General features: G+C 40.3%; 1 protein-coding gene across 1 annotated transcript; it reads right to left on the reverse strand.

Moving 5' to 3' along the window:
• Window positions 1-3796: 3796 nt before the first annotated feature.
• Window positions 3797-23745, reverse strand: LOC137256622 (retinal homeobox protein Rx1-like). Its single transcript, XM_067794506.1, has 6 exons — window positions 23499-23745; window positions 16458-16577; window positions 9835-9992; window positions 9280-9355; window positions 7717-7947; window positions 3797-3951 (listed from the first exon to the last, which is right to left on the reverse strand). The coding sequence occupies exons 1-6, from the start codon at window positions 23743-23745 to the stop codon at window positions 3797-3799; spliced, it is 987 nt and encodes a 328-aa protein (XP_067650607.1).
• Between the last annotated feature and the right edge of the window lie 1851 nt (window positions 23746-25596).

The raw sequence follows: 25596 nt of genomic DNA on the forward strand, positions 1-25596 counted from the left end.
TGTTTAAGCGATTAATTACATATGTTTTCTCGTATAGAAGCAACATAAATTCAAGAAATACCTCACATCCGTGATCTGCCATCTCGATGTGTGTTCTTCTCAACATGGAGGTCTTCTAGCTGACCGACCCCATGTGCTTCCGATCATGTGTTCGATTACCAGGATGTACATTGTCGTAAATTTGCAAAAGTGTAGTCAGCAGCCTGGATTCGAACCTACAACCTGTGTGTTTGTGAATGTCTAACATACGTGATCCCTGTGAACTATCCTTTACACCACAGGCATTTGGGTTGACAATTTCTAAAAATCAAAATTAACATCTACTTTACATCAGAAAATGCACTTAAATGTCAATATCAATAACAATTATATTTGTGATAACCAATGTGTATGGAAACTTATTGCACATATATCTGTGGAGTTCGAAATGAAAAACAAGATACTGAAACCGTTATGCTGTGCATGTGTACAATTTGTGAATGTCTCTTGATATTTTGAAATAGTTAATTACACAGGCAAACCTTTCATTGATGCATTGCTTCACCAGTAAAACAGGTTGAATATTGCGGTGCCCAACAGACGCACGCACAGGTACGTACGCACGCACAAGTACAATCAGACCTCGTTTATCCGCACACTTTGATTTCTTATTGAATTGTTCGGACAAACGAATCAATCGGATACCTGAATCAACTAAAAATAACCTTGAAACATAACTACATGGACATTCTTTATTCAACATAACATAACATAACATAACATAACATAACATAACATAACATAACATAACATAACATAACATAACATCGGCTTGAAAAAGTCTTCGATTGTTGACTGTTGGCGGACAGAGTTGTTAATCGCTGCTTGGGTTTTTGATAAAACGCCTGCGAGAGCCAGATAAATGTGTCTAGGAAACGTGTGATCACGTGTCTTTGGTTATGTGAAATGAAAGCATCTGGGTCAATAATCCAGCAACATTACTTCTCAGAGAAGTGCATAAGATGGCGCGATAGTATCATACTTTTCTATTGTGCTCCCTTAAAACAACCGTACAGGCTTAAATTATAAATGTTGATACCAAGCATTTGAACAAAGGAAAGCACTGAGGACATATATACACATACATCATGTGCACTGAATCTTACGTGTAGAATATAATATGATCAGCGGGCATTATTGAAGAGCCATCAGTCGTAATTGTAGTGGCAATGAAGATTTATTTTCTCAGTTTGTGATGGAATACCATGTGTTATCATTCAGGCTCGACTACCCATCGAAAGAAACTGTAGTGTTATCATGAATTAATGAACAACACTGATGACGCAAGCCATTGGCTGAAACTGTCAACGCGTCCCTTGCTACATGAAACATCCACCGCTCGCAAAATCCTTAATGTAAATGTTCATTTGTTGCGTGTCGATATTCTTGATATATGTCTGCAACTGGTAAACAAGCAAGTCAAATGAGGGTCAAAGGTCATGGCAGCGCATCCACTGATCTTGGCAACAGAAACACTGAGCTACCTCAACCGCACATAAACCCTGTAACACAATCAACACCCACAAACTGTTAGAACCGCTCAACAGAGTCACTTCCAGAGAGTGAGTGAGTATGGTTTTACGCCACTTTTAGCAATATTCCTGCAATATCACGAGGGGGACGCCAGAAATGGGCTTCACATATTGTACCCATGAGGCGAATCGAACCCGGTTCTTTGGCCTGAAGAGCGAACTTATTAACCACTAGGCTACCCCACTGCCCCTTGGGTCAGTTCAAACCATTCAGAAAGTTGATGTAGCGTAGACGACATCTCAGCCAAGGAACATATTAACCAACAACGTACAATTGAAAACAATCAACATACATTCATTATATGCCTTTATTCGGTCAGTTCACAATAATGCGTTATCTATGCAGTATGACAGCACATTCACAATGTTCCACAAATATACGTTTTGATTCATACGATAACTTGATAGAAGTAATTTGGACATAATATTAAACAATACTTTGATAATATTCTGAATATATAACCATAGCAGAGTTGATACCTCCGTTTACCTGTAGTTGCAGTAATTCGTTTGAACTACAATTGACAAAGTCGGTCTCTGTTTCATTAACATCACATAGGTATTAATATATTTATATATTCTGGTTATCAGATATTCTGGTTATGTACTATTGTCATGACTGAAATATTGTCTGCAAGAGAATGTCAGCTGTAACAAACTTAAGGAAACATCAGCCGTGTTTCTGTAAACAGGAATTTGCAAGATGATCACGCCAGGGGAACAAAATTGTCTCCCTTGCTGCCAGTAAGGCTGGTTGGAATTTAGCTTGAAGTAGACAAACATACGACTCAGACAGGTTAACTACTACAGTAATCGGGTGTTCTTAAACCTTTGAATGGTACATATTGGTCACATATATCACCGGATCATCACTTGCACATTTCAACTTGTATACACAATAAAACCGGTACTACATATGCTGTTTAACTAGAAGCACAACATCACAACATTAGGGGGATTGGGCTACGATGATATGCAATGACGGGGCTGGGAAAATGTTATTCTTTTGTTGTGATTCTATTGTCTGATTTTTATAAACTGTCAGTTTTAGAACGGTCAAAACATTGCAACTATGTACTTAAGTACATATTAGTTTTGTTATCCTAAAAATGTGGCCAGTGTGCCTTGATCAAGATGTGTTCAATCATTGTTTCCAGATGATGTCATTGGATGTAAGTCTTGTATTCATCTTCAGATACACGTTGGTATTCACAGAATGTCTTTGCGATGTATTGCCGTACAAAAAAGCTCGAAGATCGAATCAAAAACAACGGCAGGATGGCAGGAGGTAATATATACGTGAATCATGTCCATGCAAGACTTCTATGGCCATCAGTTTGTCATTGTTTACATGTAATGTTCTGTTGCATGTTCTATTACATGCTCTATTACATGCTCTATTACATGTTCTATTACATGTTCTATTGCATGTTCTATTACATGCTCTATTAGGGTGTGAGGGTATTCTGAGCAGCGTTCCTAATTTCCAATATCAGTTGAAGCTTCTTTGTGTCATCCAGGAGTAACAAGGTGACAGAAACATAGAACTGTGACACATGTTCACTTCAACAATGATAGGATATTGCTAAAACACATGCGTCAATCATGAATGCTAGTCGATGTAAGTATATGTTAAAGGATTTAGACTGAGTATACAAGTTAAACCTTCATGGACTACTTGCGAATTGGACCATTGAAGTAATACATGTATAGTATATAAGCATGAAAGATACGTTTCTGAGAGCTGATATAACTTCATGTACGTAGGTTCTTTCAGTAGATTCAATATGATTTATGATTTTGATTTGATGCCGAATCGCAATTAGGACTGAAAACACAAAACCTAAATTGTAATATTCATCTAGGCGTCTACTTCGTCCGCAAATAACTGTCGTTTACATGTTGTGTAAATTCTCTATCTCCAGGGGTCCTGTAAACCACAAGGTTGCATATGGGGAATGCTCGTTTATTTATTCACAAATAATCCTATAAGACCTCTGCTGAAAGCAGTGAATTACAAAATAAAGACATATATATATAAATCAATATGAGATAGAGTGGAAGTTATATGCTTACAACTGGTGACAGAGGACAGAGCTGCCTGTGATAATATGAGAAGTGGTATGATTAAGTGTGGTCTTTATGATGAACCATCAAAATAGTCTATATAGAGTAACTGACTACCCCTGTAGATAGAGAACGGTACAAGGTGTTTTGTCGGATCTTCACTGGGCAATAGCGAGAGCCTGAGAATGTTCCTTGGCCTTGAGGCGAAGCTGTTCAATGCTTGAGGACCTGGGATTGGCTTCAGCCATACACTTGCCACTGTCCAGATGGACCCCGTTGTGGTTTAGTGTATCGTGGCCGGTGAACTCCCGTCCTTAAAAAAAGGTACATGTACATGTACTTCAGATGGTTATCACAACACTGATCACTACTAGATGTATTACGTAAAACGTCAGATGAAAAATGAGTTTCAAATATTTTTCAAAACATATTTTATACGAGGTTAATGACCAAAACGACGCCACAAATATATGTGTTCATGGTCGAATGAGCAGGTTTCAACACCATGTTTGTTCGTATCGCCTACAATGAATATGATTATCTCGCTCCCGAAAGTGCACCTTCCATCATTGACACTTTATTCGGATTTGGACCCTTCCCAACAGATTCTATGGGTTTCCAGGAGCATTTCTTAGTACACTTACAATCTGATTGGACAAATCTGACTATTTGTAGTGACGCTTAGCAACTGATCGTGTCGGTGGCGTGTGGCCCTGTGTATAGAGCTCAGGTCACAATCAGTCGTGTTTGGCAGCTTGACTATAGAGAGTTTCTAAGACTTCAGCCCTAACTCACACATGAGACTTGTTGTTTCACCTTTGGCAAGAGAGTTTGTTCAAAAGTGCCTCTCTTCACCAAGCAGAAAATAGTTATCCGGTGGGATAGCCTTGTGACCTTCTAGCGTCTCACATGCAGTTTGTGGTATCGAGGTAACAATAATCATACTGGAGCGATTTCAGCATGTTCCTCTGTAGTGTGCAATGCAGCGCATTACAAATGCCCCTAATATTATTGTTTTGATTTTGTGGAGAACATGAAGGTACACTGGTCATTAGAGTACACGCAACTAAACTAGACGGCAAAAGAAAGTATAGGTGGAGTTTGATGAATGTTAAACAAAACACAATAAATCAAATTGGCAAAGTGTGTGCATATCGTGAAAGAAGGGTCAGTGATCTTTAATAGGCCACAAAATGACTGGAACACAGGCAGCACATACCATGAGGGCGTTAGTTGAACGATGGTGGGGTCCAACAACTGTTGACGATTCCTTAACCGTCTGCTCAGATGGTCCCACAGATGCTCTATGGCTGTCATGTCGGGTGAACAGGCAGGCCGAGGGAGAACATCAACATTGTGGCGGTTGAGGAAGTCCTGTGTCAATCTTGCTGTGTGGGGTCAGGCATTGTCATGTTGACACACTATCCGCTGTGGCTGGTTCCGCAAGAATGGAAGCACAAGAGGGCGCAGAACCTGCTCTCTGTACTGAACGGCATTCAAGTTCCCTTGCACAATGACCAGGTCAGTCTTCTGTTCCCCACAGATCCCTCCACAGACCATAACACCTCCCCCTCCGAACGGATGGACCTCTCGGATGCATGGTGGTGCTAAACGTTCACCTCGCGATAAACTCTTTGTTTACCGTCGTTCTGGAACAACTGGAGACGACTCTTGTCAGAAAACAGTACTCGGCGCCATTCTCGCACTTGCCAGATTCGAACTTGCCTCGCCCATTGTGACTTTCGGCGTCGATGTTGTGCTGGCAGGAACATTCCTCTGAAGGGACGGTAGGCTCTGATGCCTGCAGCACGAAGTCGTCGGAGTACTGTGAAGTCGTCGTTGGCTGATGCAATGTCCCAGCGCTGTTGCAGTCGTCGCCCTCGCCCTCGCCCTCGCCCTCGCCCTCGCCGAACCTGTTGCGTAAATGAATTGTTCGAATTCGTCGATCGTCTTGGGGTGTTCTGACACGTGGTCTTCCCGTTCTGGGTCTGTCTGCAGTCCTTTCTATCTGTCGGTAACGTTGCAGCTGCCTTGATGCCGTTAAAGGTATGCATCCGTACCTTTGTGCAATCTGGACCTGTGTTGCTCCCATCTGGTGCATACCAATCGCCATTTCTCGCTCCTCCCTTGTCAGTCTAGGCATATCAATTGTGTGCTTTTGTCAACTGTGTTGTCAACCCATTGTTTCACCTTGTTTACACGCCAATTCGGCACGTGGATCTCCCTCTGCAGCCTTTGCACGTGTTTTACCATTTTCTGGTGCAGCGTGGCACCACCGGTCTTGATGTGTTTGGGAAATGAGATTTTGCATCCATGTGCTTGGAGACAACTGTCTGAATGTATACATTCAACCAGCTATCAACTTTCACAGTAAATTGGCTTTTTCCGACCTATACTTTCTTTTGCCGCCTAGTTTAGTAAGGCACTACAAGGATAGATACTTGCAGTCACATTTTTTGCAAGAACACTTAACGTCAGAAAATGCAAGTGTACTGTGTCTTGGACTCAGATAGCACGGGTCTACTTGGGCACTTACTATCAGATAGCACGGATCTACTTGGGCACTTACTATCAGATAGCACGGGTCTACTTGGGCACTTGCCATCAGATAGCACGGGTCTACTTGGGCACTTACCATCAGGTAGCACGAGTCCACTTGGGCACTCACCATCAGATAGCACGGGTCTACTTGGGCACTTACCCTCAGATAGCACGGGTCAACTTGGGCACTTACTATCAGATAGCACGGGTCTACTTGGGCACTTACAATCAGATTGGGCACTTGCCATCAGATAGCACGGGTCTACTTGGGCACTTACTATCAGATAGCACGGATCTACTTGGGCACTTACTATCAGATAGCACGGGTCTACTTGGGCACTTACCATCAGATAGCACGGGTCTACTTGGGCACATTACCATCAGATAGCACGGATCTACTTGGGCAGTTACCCTCAGATAGCACGGGTCTACTTGGGCACTTACTATCAGATTGGGCACTTACCATCAGATAGCACGGGACTACTTGGGCACTTACTATCAGATAGCACGGATCTACTTGGGCACTTACTATCAGATAGCACGGGTCTACTTGGGCACTTGCCATCAGATAGCACGGGTCTACTTGGGCACTTACCATCAGATAGCACGAGTCCACTTGGGCACTCACCATCAGATAGCACGGGTCTACTTCGGCACTTACCCTCAGATAGCACGAGTCCACTTGGGCACTCACCATCAGATAGCACGGGTCTACTTGGGCACTTACCATCAGATAGCACGGGTCTACTTGGGCAGTTACCATCAGATAGCACGGGTCTACTTGGGCACTTACTATCAGATTGGGCACTTACCATCAGATAGTACGGGTCTACTTGGGCACTTACTATCAGATAGCAAGGGTCTACTTGGGCACTTGCTATCAGATAGCACGGGTCTACTTGGGCACTTGCTATCAGACTGGACGAGTCTACTTGGGCACTTACCATCAGATAGCACGGGTCTACTTGGGCACTTACCATCAGATAGCACGGGTCTACTTGGGCACTTACCATCACATAGCTCGGGTCTACTGGAGTATTTACTATTAGATAGCATGGATCTACTGGGGCACTCATCATCACATAGCACGGGATTAATGGGGCACTTACCATCACATAGCGCGAGTCTGCTGTGCACTTACCATCTGACTGGACGGGTGTGCTGGGATACTTACAATCAGATTGGACCCATCTATTGGGGCACTTGTCGTTAGATTGCACGAATCTACTGGAGCACTTACCATCTGACTGGACGGGTCTACTGGAGCACTTACCATCAGACTGGGCGGGTCTACTGGAGCACTTACCATCAGACTGGACGGGTCTACTGGGACACTTACAATCAGATTGGACCGATCTATGGGGGCACTTGTCGTTAGATTGCACGAATCTACTGGAGCACTTACCATCTGACTGGACGGGTCTACTGGAGCACTTACCATCAGACTGGACGGGTCTACTGGAGCACTTACCATCAGACTGGGCGGGTCTACTGGAGCACTTACCATCAGACTGGACGGGTCTACTGGAGCACTTACCATCAGACTGGACGGGTCTACTGGAGCACTTGCCGGCGTTGGCGAAGAAGGATGACAATGAGGTTTGGCTAACTGATGTACTGAAGGGGGGAGTCCAGTCAACGCTTAGGTTCCCATGGAAATACATGCTGGGAAGGGGAACTCCGGTGATTGAGGGGACGCTTGTGAGGCTGGTATTTTGGAGGCCATTGGACGGACAGTTTCTGTGGATCTTGGAATTTGGTGGAAGCACTGTAAAAAGCAACAAAGTGACAGACATGTCGCCTCATAAGACGCATTTACACACAGTGAAGTGACCAGTACCTGCCGTATACTATGTGGGCAGAGACACGCTGAGATACATGTTGCCATTGCCTTAGTATATGTACATCAATACTTATCGGTACATGGATCAGCTGTATTCCAAAAAGTGAAATAGAAAAAGAGAAATAGAAAATAATAATCCCAAAGTCTCATGTCTCAGGAGTAAGGTACATGTGTGATCGAAGGAACACTGATATGTTGCCGACAGACCACAGGGGCTTGTATTGCTGAAAATAATATGTCCTGAGTCCAACAAGCCTACACTGATATCCATACACATATAAAGAAGGAAAGGGACTCTAACGCGCACAAAGTTGTCGAACAACCCACTCTCGATTATGGGCGAATTCTGGGTGGGAAACTGTGGAACATACAGCCGCAGTTCTTACTGGAATAAAGCCAGATAAACTCCCTTCCGAATGAATCCAAAATTATCAAAATCGGTGCACTATGTACCGAGTAACTTTGCTTAGAACTCGGGAAAAGGCAACTTTTTCATTTGTACGCCAAAAACATGCCTACGAAAATCATCGCCTCTCGAAGAAACTCGTACGATGTATTTCACTTTAAAACACCCGATCGGCAAAGAACACAGCATTACCGTAATCGATAGATATTTCGCTTTCGTTCTACAACCTCTCAAATGAAATAGGTTATTCTTTTACCTGCTATACACGACTTTATTGGGAAATTAGCGGTATCGAGTGATCGATTCCACCATGTTTGTCCCTCACCCTCAATAGGCTCGCACCAACACGATATATTGCACCACGAAATATAAATGATACTGGTGTTTTGTTTTTGACCAATCAGAGAGCAGCTCGTCGTTGGTGCAAACCTCTTTACATAGTGCACCGATTTTGATAATTTTGGATTTATTCGAAAGGGAATTTATCTGGCTTTTTGTTCCAGTAAGAATTGCTGCTGTATGTTCCACAACTTCCCACCCAGAATTCGCCCATAATCGAGAGTGGGGTGTTCGACAACTTTGTGCGCGTTACATGCCTTTCCTTCTTTATATGGGTATGGATATCAGTGTAGGCTTGTTGGACCAAGGACGTATTATTTTCAGCAATACAAGCCCATGTGCGACAGACCACGGATACGAAGAAATTCACAACACAATCATAAGAAATGAATGTACCCTAACATGCTCTCTTATTACCCTAGATCGGAATGTACCATGCTTTTCGTGTGGCGTGATTTTGTTACAGTAAATTACGTGCTCAGCTAACTCTGACTGCGGATCAAGTTCCCCACCTTGTGATGTCTCTGGCTCTTTGCCTTGCTGTTTCTGCTGTTTCCGCCATTTAGCTCGTCTGTTCTGGAACCACACCTAATGGGGGGAGTTGGTTGTACCCAAAAAAGAAATACATCCAGGTCAAGATTGCACGCCAAACCAATATGCCAGATACATGGCCATACAATGTAATTGAGGTAAAATAAATGCAGTTCATTAGATCTCAATGAGAGAAAAAAAACCCAGCATAAGTATTTAATACACTCTTATGCGTGTCAGTATCGATTGCGAATAATGTTAATATATTCTCGTCGACTTTAATTCATGTTACATTAGCTACACTTGATGATGAATAAACATAATTTTACGGCGGTTAAATAACTAGGTCACCTAGGCTGTCCTTGTAAGTTATGGACTGACAATAATGATGATGAACCGATCATGTCTTCGTGTCCAATCACTGCTCATTATCTTAACCACTTGTTTTCCTAATCCAATCTGGATTATATACTAGTTGGTGTTTGAGAGATAGAACACTACAACGTGTTACATGACATTAAATGTGTACATGGCACCTGAACACGTGCTTCTGTCAGATCTATTTTCAATGCTAGCTCCTCGCGGAAAAATACATCCGGGTAATGAGTCCTTTGGAAAGCTTTCTCAAGCTCCTCCAGTTGGAAGCTGGTGAAGGTAGTGCGGTAACGTCGTTGTTTGCGTCTCGGTTGTCCATCTGGAAGATATATACACATGCAGGGATAAAACACCAGATACAGTTCAGGCACTGGGTTTGACAAGTCTAGAATATTACACGACGGGATGAAGAGTGAGTGAGTGAGTTTGGTTTTACACCGCACGCAGCAATATTCCAGCTATATGGCGGCGGTCTGTAAATAATCAAGTCTGGACCAGACAATCCAGTGATTAACAACATGAGCATCGATCTGCGCAACTGGAAACCGATGACATGTGTCAATTAAGTCAGCGAGCCTGACAACCCGATCCCATTAGTCGACTCTTGTGACAAGCATAGTGGCCTTTTATGGTAAGCATTGGTTGCTGAAGGCCTAGTCTACCCCTGGACCTTCACGGGTCACGGCGTGAAGAGCTGAGACAACGGTTCATACACGAATCAACTGACTAAACATTTTGCAACAGTGAAAACTGACACATTCTGTTCAAAACTTAACGGCCACTCCAAGAAGAGTCAAAAGACAATTGCCAATATCTGATGCCTACACGCTGATGGTTTTGGTGACGTGCGTAATGTACATATCGGGTCCTTAGTGACATTCTCGGCATACGTTCCTATCTTTGTTGTGTGTTGTACGGGGCAATATCTCATCTCTTGACAAATATTTCGGAGTAGACCGGTGTATTACAATTATGCATTCTATGATACTGCAACACGAAACGCATCCGGTGTTGTCCTAAATCTACACTTTCTTATGCTACAAGTACAGTTAAGCTATTTCCACACTCTGTTCCCTGAAATTATTGAATTAATTAATTAAAGTAGTGACTACCAAGTAAATAGGCGAGACTCGATCAGTCTGTTATGGATAACACTTAAAGCATAAAATATTACTGATTGTGGAGATAAAATACCACATAACCTAAGATCCGTTTTCAGATTTACTGGGACATCGTTTTCAGATTTACTGGGACATCGTTTTCAGATTTACTGGGACACCGTTTTATACAGTGTTGTTCAAGATCGTATGAAACTGGGAATCACGTGACAGACCACCTCACCTTACGTGACGACCAACCATCGTTGACACGATCTCATATCGTGTTACCTTACGCCTTACCGGTTATCGATAAACAAACGTTGCAAAGGTACACTGTGGGGGAAAATACCAAGTAGTTCATCACATTTCGCATCACGAAACTGGAGTCATCTGAGCAAATTGTTCCTCTGTGACACATTTATGCGCAGATTACGGCGTTCTGAGCATAATTTAGTGGCAAGTAAATTATATTCCATCACAATAGTTTAAGTACGAAATTATCGATGACACAGTATTTTGTTATCACCATGGCATTCTACCCATCGACGATACTGCCTATTTCTTTTAGCCAAGTCTAGTAAGAGGTATATTTTGCATAGCCTACATTTTCACAGTGTGTCAGATTATACACGTCACTGTTTTTTTTTCTTGTGACCAGACGTAATATTTGCGCAGTAGCTATCCATTTTACGAAAGGATTCTAATTAGAAGTAAGTAGCAAGACGTTTAATGTATATGGTTACTATACTACCCATCAAAAGTTTTAGATTCACTTAAGACACTCAGTATATGTTATGCATGTACACATTGTTACAACGAAGATGATTCCTCTAACTTGGGAGAATCTACTGTAAACCTTATGCAGATTAATTGCAGGAAGATCATTCATCAAATTGCTGCAAAACGTGCAAATATCGTGCATGTGAACAGCTGCGTGTTGGTGTTAAGTTTGGATAACAATTTGCCGTTTTGTTATCGAGTTTCATCACGTATTGAACGCATGACAATAATCCTTTCAGATGGAGTTTGTTTTTTCAATACACCAGTTCATATGTAATATTTACCTTTAAACAATATGGATTATTTTGCAAAATCTAGTTTACAACAGTTGACTGAAGTAAGTGGACACAATAACACTAGTGAGTGTAAACGTTTGATAGGTTGTATGTCAGAGCTTTGGCCATAGGGATTCAAGAGTTATGTCCCTTCGTAGCACACTCAGTCCCGCGCCGTGGGTACTGCTTGCTGTACACTGTACTTAGAGAAATTTCGATATGGATCAGAACATTAATAGCCACCCATTGGATCAGCAAATGTGAGAACGATTAAGATTTTACATTTAATTTAATTCAAAAGTTAAGTATTTTCAAATTATACTGAATTAAAACGTAGGTAAATGAATTGAATGTTTATGTTAACGTGGCATTCATCAATTTCGATTAGTTTCTTTTAAAGTAAATTGATCGATTATATTGTATGGATTATTTTTCAGTCGCCCAACATATCTGACAAAGATCCGTAAAATATCATGAACCTCAAAAAGCATCGTTTACACTTTTACATGTTGGTCCAAAGCATATTAAACACTACATCTAAAACCTTTAAACATGAGTGAATGATATTATACTTTTTCACAATAAAATCATCTTTAGTTCTTACAGATGTTTACATATCATATTTAGACAGTTTTACTAACAAATACATAATGTATTTTCTTCAAACAAAAGTGTATAATGTTAAAATATGAGTGAGCTTAAATTGGAAGATGTTGTGAAGAGTACTTAAAGGTACTTGAAGACCCTGAAAATATTCACAGAATGATAATACAACCAAGACTGAGAAGAAGTGTGTGTAGCATCCTCTGAAACTTGTAAATAAAAGCGACCGAAAGGGGTTTTATTTGCTCATAAGAAATCTCTACTAAACAGAGAGTTCATTATGCCATTCTAATAGTTTATGATTGTTGTTTAGTTATCTGTAAAATATTGGAAGGTATGTATGTATGTATGTATGTATGTATGTATGTGTGTGTGTGTGTGTGTGTGTGTGTGTGTGTGTGTGTGTGTGTGCGTGCGTGTGTGTGTGTATGTATGTATGTATAATGATGAAATAGTATTTTACATATACACACATACCACGCAGACGCATACACAGATAGATAGATAAATAGGTAGGTAGGCAGGTAGATAGGTAGGTAGGTAGATAGATAGATAGATGTGTTACAGTGATGAAATAGTATACACATCTGCAGAATTAGGACAAGTATATTCAACATCAGCATTATGATCATCTAAACAAAACCCTTCAAAATCATGAAAAGCATTTAAACACCTTGTGTATAATAAAAAGAATCTACAGACCCTCGACATGGGACAGACATCTTTGATGAGTCAATAGATTTCGCAACAGTCAAGATGAAACAGATGGTTGGAGACCTCGGAAATAGGATTATGGAGGGTGTCGTGAGGAAGAAACTTAAAACAAGACAAGCGGACATCTGATTGCAGTATCAAAACACCATCATTACAATAAAGTTATAATTCCCATTTACATCAAGATTAAAACTGATTTGTTTATCATGTTTCGTGAAGGGCTCTTCAGCCTCTGATGTAATTTCAGCAATGTTGTTTATAACAAAACAAATTGACTGGAGGTATTATATTTCTTCTCATTTCGCAAACTTAATTAAACTAACAAAATTTGTCAAATTACCACGGCAGCGTTCATTCGATATAATCAGAGTTTACACAAGTACGGGTTCCCCTCCATTTGTTATTCGCGCTCCCTCTTGTAAGCCTTCACTCAGCGAAATTGTCTCGCAGCACCGGAACTCTCGCGGCCTGGGGTCACGTGATTGTAGAACTCGCTGCGAGGCACGATGGCGCAAGGATGAAGCCAAACCAGTGCTTTCCTCAGACAGAAGTTGTCGGCCTTTGTATGTTCAATTATAAAGCTACCTACGAAGAACAGGATTCCACATCGCCTTCGCTATTTTGAGCAAATAATTAAAACTTTTGATCAGAAAATGGCTGCCTTTCACGCAAATAAAACATGCTCAAGCTTTTTCATGATCCCTACTTTTTGCATGCCTATTTCTACATGCTGGAGTTTTAGAAAACTTTCCAAGGTTTTCTGTTCAAGCATGCTATTTTTCCATTGTGTAAATATCTTCATTGTATTAAGTCACTAATGCATCAAAGTTACAAATCTACTTAATGTGGGTATATTACATAACATAACACGTCCGTTAATTCCAACGCAGAACATAAATGCCATTCAACCACACTGACATGCATCGTAATTGTACGATGGTTAGGAAATGACAACACAACGGTGGTTGAGAGCTCTCCAGTTCCCATCCTTTTATTTGACTACTCTCAAATGTCCCACTAAACGAACGCAGCGCGTGTAAGATAATTGTGACCAAACATGTCTTTATCTCAAGGGGACATCTGATCCTAGTCCCTCCAGCATTGAAACCTAACAGTAGCACACAGCAGGGCACTAAGCCGCTACAAACCAAGCTTTGTCATGTCGAGCTGCTCGATCGATATTTCTTTGAAGAAAAAGACTAGGCTTGTCTTTGTTCTTTAGTGAAGCTTGGGATCTTTTTGAAGCTTTGATGTTTATCTTGAGTGTGAAATTTTTACAACTAGTCATCCCTTTTTGTGATTTGAAAACACATGCGACATATTAAGTCAGCACTTAGTTCGCGATATGTATTTGTGGTCATCATTTTCAACATCTGTCTGGTATGAAAACGTGTAAAATGATATCCTATTAAATGTGATGGTGAACAAAACCCAGAGTAAATTATGACCTCCCATGACGAAAATTAATATTGAGCACACTTTAGAGACTGTGCATAATTCATGACTAGGGTTACGGTTAAGAATTTGCCGTGACAAAAGAAGAGCAGGGTGTGGATGTGGGTGTGGGTGTGGGTGTGGGTGTGGGTGTGGGTGTGGGTGTGGGTGTGGGTGTGGCTGATGGTTATTTGAAGGTAAGAGGCCTTCATGCAGAAAACACTGGTCGCTGAAGGCCAGTACCCGCCTGGGAATACACCGGCACGGGTAACGTGAGAACTGGAACTATAGGAGGCACCCATTTTGAAGTAACGATATCTTTATAATTATTATAGAAATTGGCATCAATATAAATAAGATCAATGAAAACATTATGCACAATTTGACAGAAACATGCATTACGTGTTCATGAAAGTAAGCGTTAACTTGTCTAGTAACTGTGACCAAGGTGCAAGGTACCGTGGAGAATTATCAGAGACACTGTCTATGTTTTCTTACATACTTCATGAGCACATCTGTGTAGATCCGATCTCCAGTAACCCATGCTTGTCGTAAGAGGCGACTAACGGGATCAGGTAGTCAGGTTTACTGACTGGATCGGCACAAGTCATCGTATTCAACTCGAATATATCATAGCTCGTGCTGCTGATCACTGGATTGTCTGGTCCAGACTTGATTATTTACAGACCATGCAGATCCATCAACATGCAGATGAAACTGCATGAACTCTCATCAAGTACAATCAAATGTTACTCCTTGTCGTCTTTATATACAACTTCACCTTCCATGTAAAATGCAGATTTTTCAAGTGCAACGCTGTCAGTATGTTTTGAAAATTTAAGACAGGCAATTATAAACGCCATTTTAACACTGACTCAAATTGTTTTATCATACGCTTGATATCAGAATGAGAGTTTACATGGAGTTTGCAGATAATTATTCCAAATCTCGACACATGAATCCTATGCTATATGCAAGTGGGTGTAAAGTAACTACACATTTAATGTTTTGAAATTATTTTTAATAGTAAACGTATAATTCTGTTTACATTCTACTTGAAAGGGTTGAGAATACTCATTTGGTTGTAAGATTACTTAAAATGCAACACTCAAGTTTGACTTCGTGTTTAATCTGGCTTGGTATGTGTGACGCCGAACTCAACACTGCTGTTATAGCTACATGTAAATGAAGCAAGTTGTGACCAACGTATCCTGTGATTGACCCTTTGAGCAGTGGTTAACGCTCTAACGATCCTGGTCTAGGACAACAACCGAGTCAATACGAATCAGCATAAAATGATTTGGAAGCTATAAAAGATTATAATGATTAAAGCTACTAAAAGACAAATATAGACTCTAGTCCCACCAACCTGCAGGCAGTATTGCGTCCCTTAACTATGACAGGATCCGGTGATTATTACACCCCAACCCCCGCACTCACCACACACACACACACACACACACACTCTCTCTCTCTCTCTCTCTCTCTCTCTCTCTCTCTCTCTCTCTCTCACACACACACACTCACACACAGTCACACACACATACACACACACAGCACCACCATCACCACCACTATGGTCGTTGATGTGTCATTACATTCTCCCTGGTTGTGTGTATCAAAGTGATAAAGCCATCGTGTTAAAACTTCTGTGTAGGGTGGCACACATACCTTTCGGATATTTACTTTTCGCGAGCGCCATGTCTAACACGAAGTCATGCTGAAGCATTAGTTCAGTGTATTTGCTATAATATATTTATGAAATGGCAGTCACTACATTTGACCCTGGAAGAATGATGCCACATCATCCCGTTACGCCGAAGCAAAACTGGATATCCATTTCAAACATCCTCTGATGTATGGACAGAGAATACTTACGAACAGTGCTCGCATCAAAATTGACTTTAGATTCCGGGTTGAATATATCGTAATTATCAAGCCTTGGTTCGTTGTCTTCTTTTGCCGAGGAGGAGGAGGAGCTTGAATTCGGCGTGAAGCCTGGAAACAAAAATGAACGTTTTAAAGTCTCACTTAAACACATTTGCTTTATCCGTCAGTGTCATTGTCATCAATGTCGTAAATGCATGTTAACTCTCCCGTGTTATACATAATCGAAATGTAATTGTTTATACAACATATGTCATATTTGGGATTTCACTTTCTCAGTAACATATGTCATATTTGGGATTTCACTTTCTTAGTAACATATGTCATATTTGGGATTTCACTTTCTCAGTAAAGTACAAATTCTAGTACTTTTTTGGTTGAGTCCCATTAATTTTTTTATGTTTATATCAACTGAACTGAACAATCTCTGAAATTGTGCATTCTTGTGTTTCATTCACATCAGCCGATAACAATGCTTATCCTTTCAGGATATTTCCCAGTAATTGTCGTTACACATTCCTAACCCATATCAGTGATTGTGAGGAAGGATAACAGCTTATGCATGAACACCTTCTTTATTACAACGACCTCGGGCGACGTTTCGGTGTAGTACTAACACCGTTATAACGCAAGACTTGACTCTCACTGTAATACAGAAGTTCTTCATTCATTTACTGATATCCTTTCTTCGTGCTCCTACCCTAAACGCCTAAACTACATCTATACCAGTTATGTCCGCACAAACTGGTCTCAACGCATCTTGAGTTTGTGTCAGTAAATCTGAACCTTCTGATTCTTGAACACGTCGGGAACTTTACTACCTGGCACACTGTCGGCCTCACAACAGAAAGACAGATTGTCAAGTCAACGTACAACTACACAAGATAGAATGTTTGTAGGTAAATAACTAAACAACTCCATTTGGAACCACAAGGTTTTTTTTATATACAATGAAATTAAAATTAAAATCCAGTCACAATACTAACATTGTTCGAGCAAGGTGAATTTCACTCTCGTGCATACTAGTACCAGTACACGATTTTCCAAAATTAAAACATATTGTGTGCTGATAAATGAACAAATACATTTTGAGTGAACGACATAAATTCTGTGTAGAACTTCGATGCGTGTGTTCAGCCAGCGTCGCAATTTGCCATACCCGTCCTAGCCAATGTTTGCAACCAAAACAAGTTCATTTAGATAAAAGACAGTGATGACTTCTTTCTGTTTCTAAAGGGGGACACATCACATCCAAAAAGGTGACAATGTTCTTCTGTGAGAACGGGTACGATATGCTTTACATTAAATACTTGAAAAAACTCGAAGCTAATGGCGACCTGTGACGGTTTTACCATATGCTGTATCTGCAGTTTTCTTCTGGGTGGCACTTGTGACGCAATACATGCTTATTTTCGAAAACATATATCAATGCGAAAAAAACTGTTAAGAATGGATGCTCAGTTCGAGCACAGGATACTCTCTCCAAACTGTATCACTACTAACTGTAATTCTTCTGTGTCCCTGGAGCATACAAAAAGTACCTACATCTTGTTCAGCTTGACCTGAGCTACTCTACATAAGCGTGACCCGGGAGGTCAAATGGCACAAACGACTGGTCGAGTTAAATTCATTAAATAGCCGAACAGAGAATGTGGTTAATTTGTGCGTTCTTGCGAAACATGCATACATGGATTCGTTACAGAACTTGTCCCGGATAACAACTCTTCTGAAAAACAATCATTTCATGTTTTCAGTGAATTGTCTGTTACAGTGATAAAGTAACAACTTTGGTTTACAACGTAAATTCAGTCACTTTTACAATCTGATTCACTGCTGTCTTAAAGCCCGAATAGGAAACATGAAACAATCTGTAGCTAATTGTTTAAAGAAAGTTAGGACATTGCTGACGATTTCTGAGATGTTAAACAGCGATCTTGTCTCGGGTGTTTTGACATATTGACAATCAGCTGACAAAGTCGCACCCCTCCACAATAATAGACCCAACCAGCTGTGGCAGGGTCACGCAGTGCATTAGTATGTACTTTATCAGGTCAATCGGAACTACCTGTTATGATCCTACACGTAAAGATCCGGTAAGAACATGTCTTCAGCATCCCACGTTTGTCATAAGTGGCGACAAACGGGATCGGGTGGTCAGACTCGCTGACTTGGCTGACATATGCCATTGTATCCAACGGTGCATATCCGCCATGCTGTTGATCACTGGATTGTCTGGTCCAGACATGATTATTTACACCCACAAAAGATGATGTCTGCACTGGAGTTAACCCAGTCAGACATTTGCTGTGTATCAAGGGCTTCTATAGTGCTACATTTAATTTGTGTAAGGTCAAGTTTGGACCGTTCTTTCTTCCTAGAAATGTCATTTTCGTAAAGGGTATACATGGAAAAACAATTGAGTAAACATAATTTGGTTGTATGTAGACGAAACCACAGCCTATGGCAATGTCTCTGTAAAATGTTTCCTTATCTGACTCTCCAACTCCTGAAAATGCAAATCATAGTGTTCTACCATGGCTTCGTTGGAGACTTGGGGTCATTAAAGACTAACACTGTACGTCACATGACACAGAAAATAATAAAAATACGTTTTAATTAATAACACTTTTCACAAAAGACTGAAATGACATCAAGTGTGGAGCTATTTTCTATCCAAATAAAATGGAGATTCAATGAGGGTCATATTCCAGGAAAATGTCCCCCTTGTTTTTTATAAAGAAAAGATCGAGGGCTAGTGTTTTGCTCTACACAATGTCAGACTTACAGGATACCCTTGCACATCCATGTTAGACACTAGAGGGACCTTAACACATTTGGCGTGTGATCTTGTTATTTTCGCTAGAATGGAGTTGGATACAAAGCATGTGCTGATAATCCAATGAGTGGCCACAGACAAGAGTATGTGAGTATATATGATAAATATTGCATGAAGTTGTTTGTTTTGATTTTTTTTTCCATTTTTTAAATGCCGGTTGAATTAAAGCATTGGTGACGACCATTGCATCAATGTTCCGGGTTTGCCAACATACAGAGGAAACGGGTAATTGTAACTATCCTTCAACGATGAAATGGGTTTCCATGGTAACGGTAGTGTCCGGATAAAAAGCTTAACTGTAACATTCTCATAGAGGAGAGAACCTGCTTACGTCACGGTAACGAGGAGTCCAGCAATTTAGACAACACCAGAACAATACATGTTGGCCTGTTGTAAGTATTTGTAGGCCATAATCCCTTCAAGGAAACAAGAACCATCAATGCTTTGTTCAAATGTATGTTACAGCAATGTAAGTTAATGCTGTGATCCCGCTGAAGCTCAAAACAAAATCATGTCCAACATCGATTGTTTTTCAAATTTATACAGAAAAAATATTGCACGAGGTGACCTTACAATCTGATTTTTTCTTCCAGAAAAATGAGAATCACTTACTCCCAGTTCTCATAATAGGATTGTTTTTTTTTCTGAAGAAGCATCAGGTTCAACAAAGCCATGGACTGAAACCCTCCAACCTCCGCATGTCCGAGAGTATTAAAGTGAGTCTACAGGACATGTATACCAGGGACTGCATACTCCTTCAAATTAATATATATGGTTTCATTTGTCCACTGACCACAAGTTTAGCATCGGCAGTGCGCGACTGTCGACGAAGGAATCCTCTGAAGTTGGTCCAAGCAGCATGTTGTTTTTGCAACTAGTGACGTCTAATTCACGTAGGGATTCTTTTAAATATAAGCGACAAACCCATTCCATATTCAAACAGTGGCCAGAATCGGTCCAACTATCACATGGACATCGATTTATATAATACTACCAAGTAGTGGTGACACCATGTTGTCGCGAAAAGTGATGGTATCCTGAAAGGTATGATGTAAAACGCTGTGCATACCTTAAAGAGACCTTGTATGGAGTCTTGGTAGGAAAAAAACTCGTTCGTAACTCAAAGGGATCTTGGAGAATTAAATTTGACCTTTGAAAAGTTGCAATCCTCCCTCTTGTTCTACAATATTGTGGAAAAGGTGTAATACACAGATGTAACGTGAGGCCAACACTTTCCCAGTTTAGGATTGACTATTTGTTCGTTGTGGAACTACTGAAGATTATGAATAAACCTAGAGCTCAGTAACAACTTCTTTGCTAAATAACATTGCACTGACAATCCCAGCAGACATTCCGTGTCATCTGCATACTGAAACTTCAAAATGTTCAAACATACTGATATGTACACAGTCATAACTGTACACCACAGCCACCTTACGTGCCCAGTGATTAGTTTAAACTATTAGTAAATCTTATAAATAATTTGTAAATCATTGTTTCAAAGAAATATGAATAACGTGATCATGGTGGCCATTTTGGGGAATGAGGAAGCGATATTAACAACACCTCTTAATCTAAACAAGCGAAGGGTGGCCAAGTTCAGCATGCCACTCTCTAACGCCGCTCTACCGAAATTCACAGCCTATTCAAACTGATTTGGAGAGTCAGTGAAACCCAGCAAAACTATTGAAAGAAAACTATCTTGAACTGGAAAGTTTGCAGCTACCTTCTGTTACAATGCTATCACCTCAGTCAATTTTCTGGACGACACCGAGTCTCGATATATGGTATGATTACAATCAAGACAGCCCTTCTCTCCCTTATGGTGTATTTCAGCTGTCGAAACCATTTTGGCTTCACAGAATTAAGTTGGGAGGATATTTGGCTGATCGCTGATTATACGTCAAGCGTGCTGACAAAGAAGCCATTGCCATGTTCTTGAGACACTACGGCGGTGTGTTCGGCGAGATACCAACTTTTGTACATGTCTCCCAGAAGATTGTATTTTGGTCTAGTCTCCGAATTTCATTAGCACGCTTGTTATGATTATGGCTTCTGTATAATCCCTCGAAACTCAATCTCAGTTAACACCATGTGGTGATCTTTACATCGATATCACAAAAAAGTAATTATATTAGAAAACAATTTAGTAATGTTTGCATATATAGGAGAGACGAAATTGTTATCACGTCTTTTACGGTAATGATTACTGTTACTAGTATGATTACTGTTACTACAGCTAATTACAGGTAATATCTACAGTATTAAATGCTTGAGTGCCATCATATTAGAATGGTAAGTGGGTTCAATGTAATTGTCATATGGACAATGTTTCGCCGTAATTGACTCTTGAAAAATGTTATAAATGATTGATTTTAACATTATAACGAGAGACAATACACTGCCTACATTATCACAGATTTGATTGACATTATAATGCAATAACTGTAATTTGACAAAACAATACAGATTCAGGCAAGAGATCACAAGCAATAATTGTAGATTAATCTTATAGTGGTAACTTCCTGTTATTATCAAAGGTGCAATGACTATAATCTAAACGATATGAGACCCTTCCTTTTCTTCACTAATAGCCAACACTGCTATCAAATATGACTTGATAGCTTTGTGCAACATATATTACGTTTCGGTAGAACTATCTACTTAATACAACTGTAAATGAACACGTTTCTTTTGTGTATTATATGGACAAATATTTGATGCTTGCGGTCCACAAAATATAATATAATATAATATAATATAATATAATATAATATAATATAATATAATATAATATAATATAATATAATATAACATAATATAACAATTTCTATCATGCTTTAATTAATAGGTTTTTTATGAGGCAGGAATACTGTCGATGAAGCTATGATGTCGAACCTTACCTTCCTCTATCCATTAGGAAGCTATTTATCTAAAATCTAAACACAGTTATGTCATCAAGACAATAACATTGAAGCCATAGACAAATAAAAAGAGCCGACAGTTACCAAGAACGACGGGGTGAGAGTGCTGACTGCGGATGATGCTTTTCAAGCATGACGATGTTCAAAACTATTCTAGGAAGGCAGCAAATGATTCAGGCATCAACAAAATCTGTAGATGCTTAATCTAATAACATCGATATCACCACACGTTGTTTTTGTTAGCTGAGAGTGAGGAAGTATGATTTTAGCCGCTTTTTACCAGACATGGGCTTCACACGTCCTACCACATGGGGAATCGAACACTAACAGTAAATTACATGTTGTCCGCTTTGTTATTTTCTGGTAAGTTGTTTCTGGCTTATGGACGTAGGAACAAATTGTGACGAGTGACTGGGTTTTTCGAAGACGTACGGTGAGTTTCTAGAAGCAATCTGGACAATGACCAAAATCGGTGAAAGGCACGTCAGATAAGGCCACCCACGCTGCTCTACCTAGTCTCAAAAACTGTGCCTGGAATTGTGATGTTCATCTTTGTGCGACTTTTGAAATACTGTGGCTTGGAGACGTTTTCACGGTCGCAATATTTACATTTGATGGATTTTTTCATTTGCAAAGGATCTGATGCCCAGTGAATATTGACATACATTTGCATGTGTTTGTGACATCATTCTGACGGGGTGTGTTAGAATAAGTGAATAGTGATTATACACACATCACATATCTGATACAGCCAGAGAAGTATAAATCTTCTGATGAATACAACAACTTTACAGAGAGGAAAAAACAGACTGAAAGGAAATCTCCACACCCACATGTTGCGAACGTATTGCACTTTTAAATCTTGTTCGGCATACAAAACGAAACTTTCCTGTGTTATGATGATACCAACTGGATAGGATAATTGTTGTGTTAGCCTTAGTTAAGAGAAGTGTCTTATCTAACCACTCTTATCATTATTCGGCATTTCGTATGCCAGGAGCACCAGAACTGACCTCTTGTTATTGTTCTCACGTGGTGAAGTGAACCCTGACCTTCAACCTTTACCTAGCTTTCATTGTCTCAACCGTTCTCTTACATGGATCCAAACTTAAGCATTTGGAGAAGATCTTACCACAGTAACAAGAGCAAAATTTGTCCTTATTCACATATGATCATTTTAGTCACAGTCCAACCTGAATTTGCAGCTGGTGTATAACGCTATTACATAAATTACTATAAAGATGCTTAATTGGAAGCAGTGGACCAACTTACCTAAATATCTGTCGTCGAAACCATTAGTAGGGTGGCTTGGGTGGATGGTGTTTTCTCTGGGTGGAGTGTTGGGGTGGTGATTACTGGCAGGCTGGGACGGGGCAAGGAGACCATTGACTGAGTAGGGCCCAGGGGTCGGGCGCACGCCGAAGTCAGTCATGGGCGTCCCCGGGTGGTAATAGCGTCGGTCTGGTCCGAGGGTGGGGTCCTCATCGTCTACGAGTCGAGACTGGAAATAGCTATCCATGTGTGTTTCTTGGTGGTTTTAAGAACGTTCCAAATGTAATTTACAACGCTCGCCTCATTGTGTTGATCGGATCGCGAGAACTTGATTTAATATTCCCCATTACGAAAACTTTTGCGGCTTCAAGGCGTTAGTTTCTGAAATTTATCCAATCAAATTTGATTAGAACCTCGCTGTGCGCACACAGGCTTCTTACCATTCGACGTGGGCATGCCTTGGTGTCAGTCAAATAAACGTCGAATAATCATTTCTGTTTTCCTCTCGGGGAGGGACATATGTCGTGGAGGTATCAATGTATAATATACACATTTAGGTTGGGCAATGTGTTGACCGATGTAAGTCTAAAGGGGAATAATTTAGTAACCGCCTCTTGAAGTTACAATGAAATTTCTTATAATCTGTATTAGTTAAAGAACCAACGATTGAGAGATTTTTTTTGCTGATGATATCCCTTGATACGGATGTTGAGTTGAGAGGTCGTTCAACATTTGATATGATTATAGAAACTGTGTGAGGCTGACGGGAATACGGGTGTCAGAGGTGAACGGAAGTAATCTGTGTTGAATGTAGAAGGACCACAGTCATGCACGAGAATCCTGCCAACAACAGAGGGTCACCAAATGTAAAACGTCCATGGAAAATGTAATTACGTTTCCAAATTGATAGCCTAATGTTTTCTGTGCAAGAGCGATATTTACGGAACGGTGATAAATGATACACTTTTAATTACGTTTATAAGGGTTCTTCAGCAAATGAAAAGTTTTGGAAACTCAATTAAACACTGATGTGATCAGCTTCATGTTTAACAAGAATGTCTGCTTTGTTTGCTTGGTCAGATATTCAGCATCGGGGCTGCTCAGATTCAAGCTGCATTGAAGCATGGATATTTATGTATTGGAAAACGTAATTATGGCTTGTTTGTGTGCCTTGAAATAGCGGGGCAGTTTAATGTGGGACTCTTGTCAACAACCGTGAAGTCATGGACACAGAATTTAAATTATCACATACTGCTGGCTATTGTTATGTCACAGTCTGAACTGTAAATGTTGTTGTCGTAATTTATATGGAGTATCATGACTAATTCTTAAAGAATGGAAAACATTATATACATTATAGGTTGCCATGACACTCATTCACCGAGTTAGGCTTGGAAGTGTATTGTGCTCTGTGCATAACGATGTCTATTGAAGATGATCAAATATGCATTGACAGAGTTAGTAGACCTTACAGATCGAGAGGATGGTTTGGCTTTGACTGATTTCTGAATAGAGGCCTTACATGGATTTTCTGGAAATTGTATAACACAGCATTTGAGAATTATTTGAAGAAGGGAAACGTCAACGAAATTTCATTTTGCCTTTAAAAAACATAAACATACTTTTTGAGTAATTAATACGGTGTAACTGAGTAGTCGTAACAAATTTGTTCTCACATCGGCATGAACATGGGTTATCACACTTGGTTGTCGATTTACATGTTTATAAAGAACATGAGTGAGTGAGTTTAGTTTTACGCCGCACTCATCTATATCCCAGCTATGGTGCGGGGTCTGTAAGTCATCAGGTTTGAAGCAGACAATCCAGTGATCAAAAGAATGAGCATCGATACTATGACATGTCCGTCAGCAAGCCTGACCACCTGATCCCGGTAGTCGCCTCTTAGGCTGCTGAAGATCAATCCTAACCTAGATCTTCACGGGTCTGTGAAGTTGACGCCTGCCACTTGGCTGTCACCTGCACGAACATGGAAGGCGTGTTTTTATTTAATTTACTTTTACGTCCTTAGTCGACAATGAGCAGTCTGTTGATATGTAAGTTAGTTATTCGTTGTGCCTGGTCAACATATGCTACGGTT

The sequence above is a fragment of the Haliotis asinina genome, chromosome 11 (genome assembly GCF_037392515.1).
Source record: "Haliotis asinina isolate JCU_RB_2024 chromosome 11, JCU_Hal_asi_v2, whole genome shotgun sequence".
Lineage (NCBI taxonomy): Eukaryota > Metazoa > Mollusca > Gastropoda > Lepetellida > Haliotidae > Haliotis > Haliotis asinina.

Coding starts and splice junctions, on each gene's coding strand:
- LOC137256622 (XM_067794506.1), bottom strand. CDS start 23,745: ATGGATAGCTATTTCCAGTCTCGACTCGTAGACGATGAGGACCCCACC. Junction 9,356..9,834: donor TGACAGAAGCACGTGTTCAG/GTGCCATGTACA, acceptor TCCCCCCATTAG/GTGTGGTTCCAGAACAGACG. Junction 3,952..7,716: donor TAGACCCGTCCAGTCTGATG/GTAAGTGCTCCA, acceptor CCTTTTTTTAAG/GACGGGAGTTCACCGGCCAC.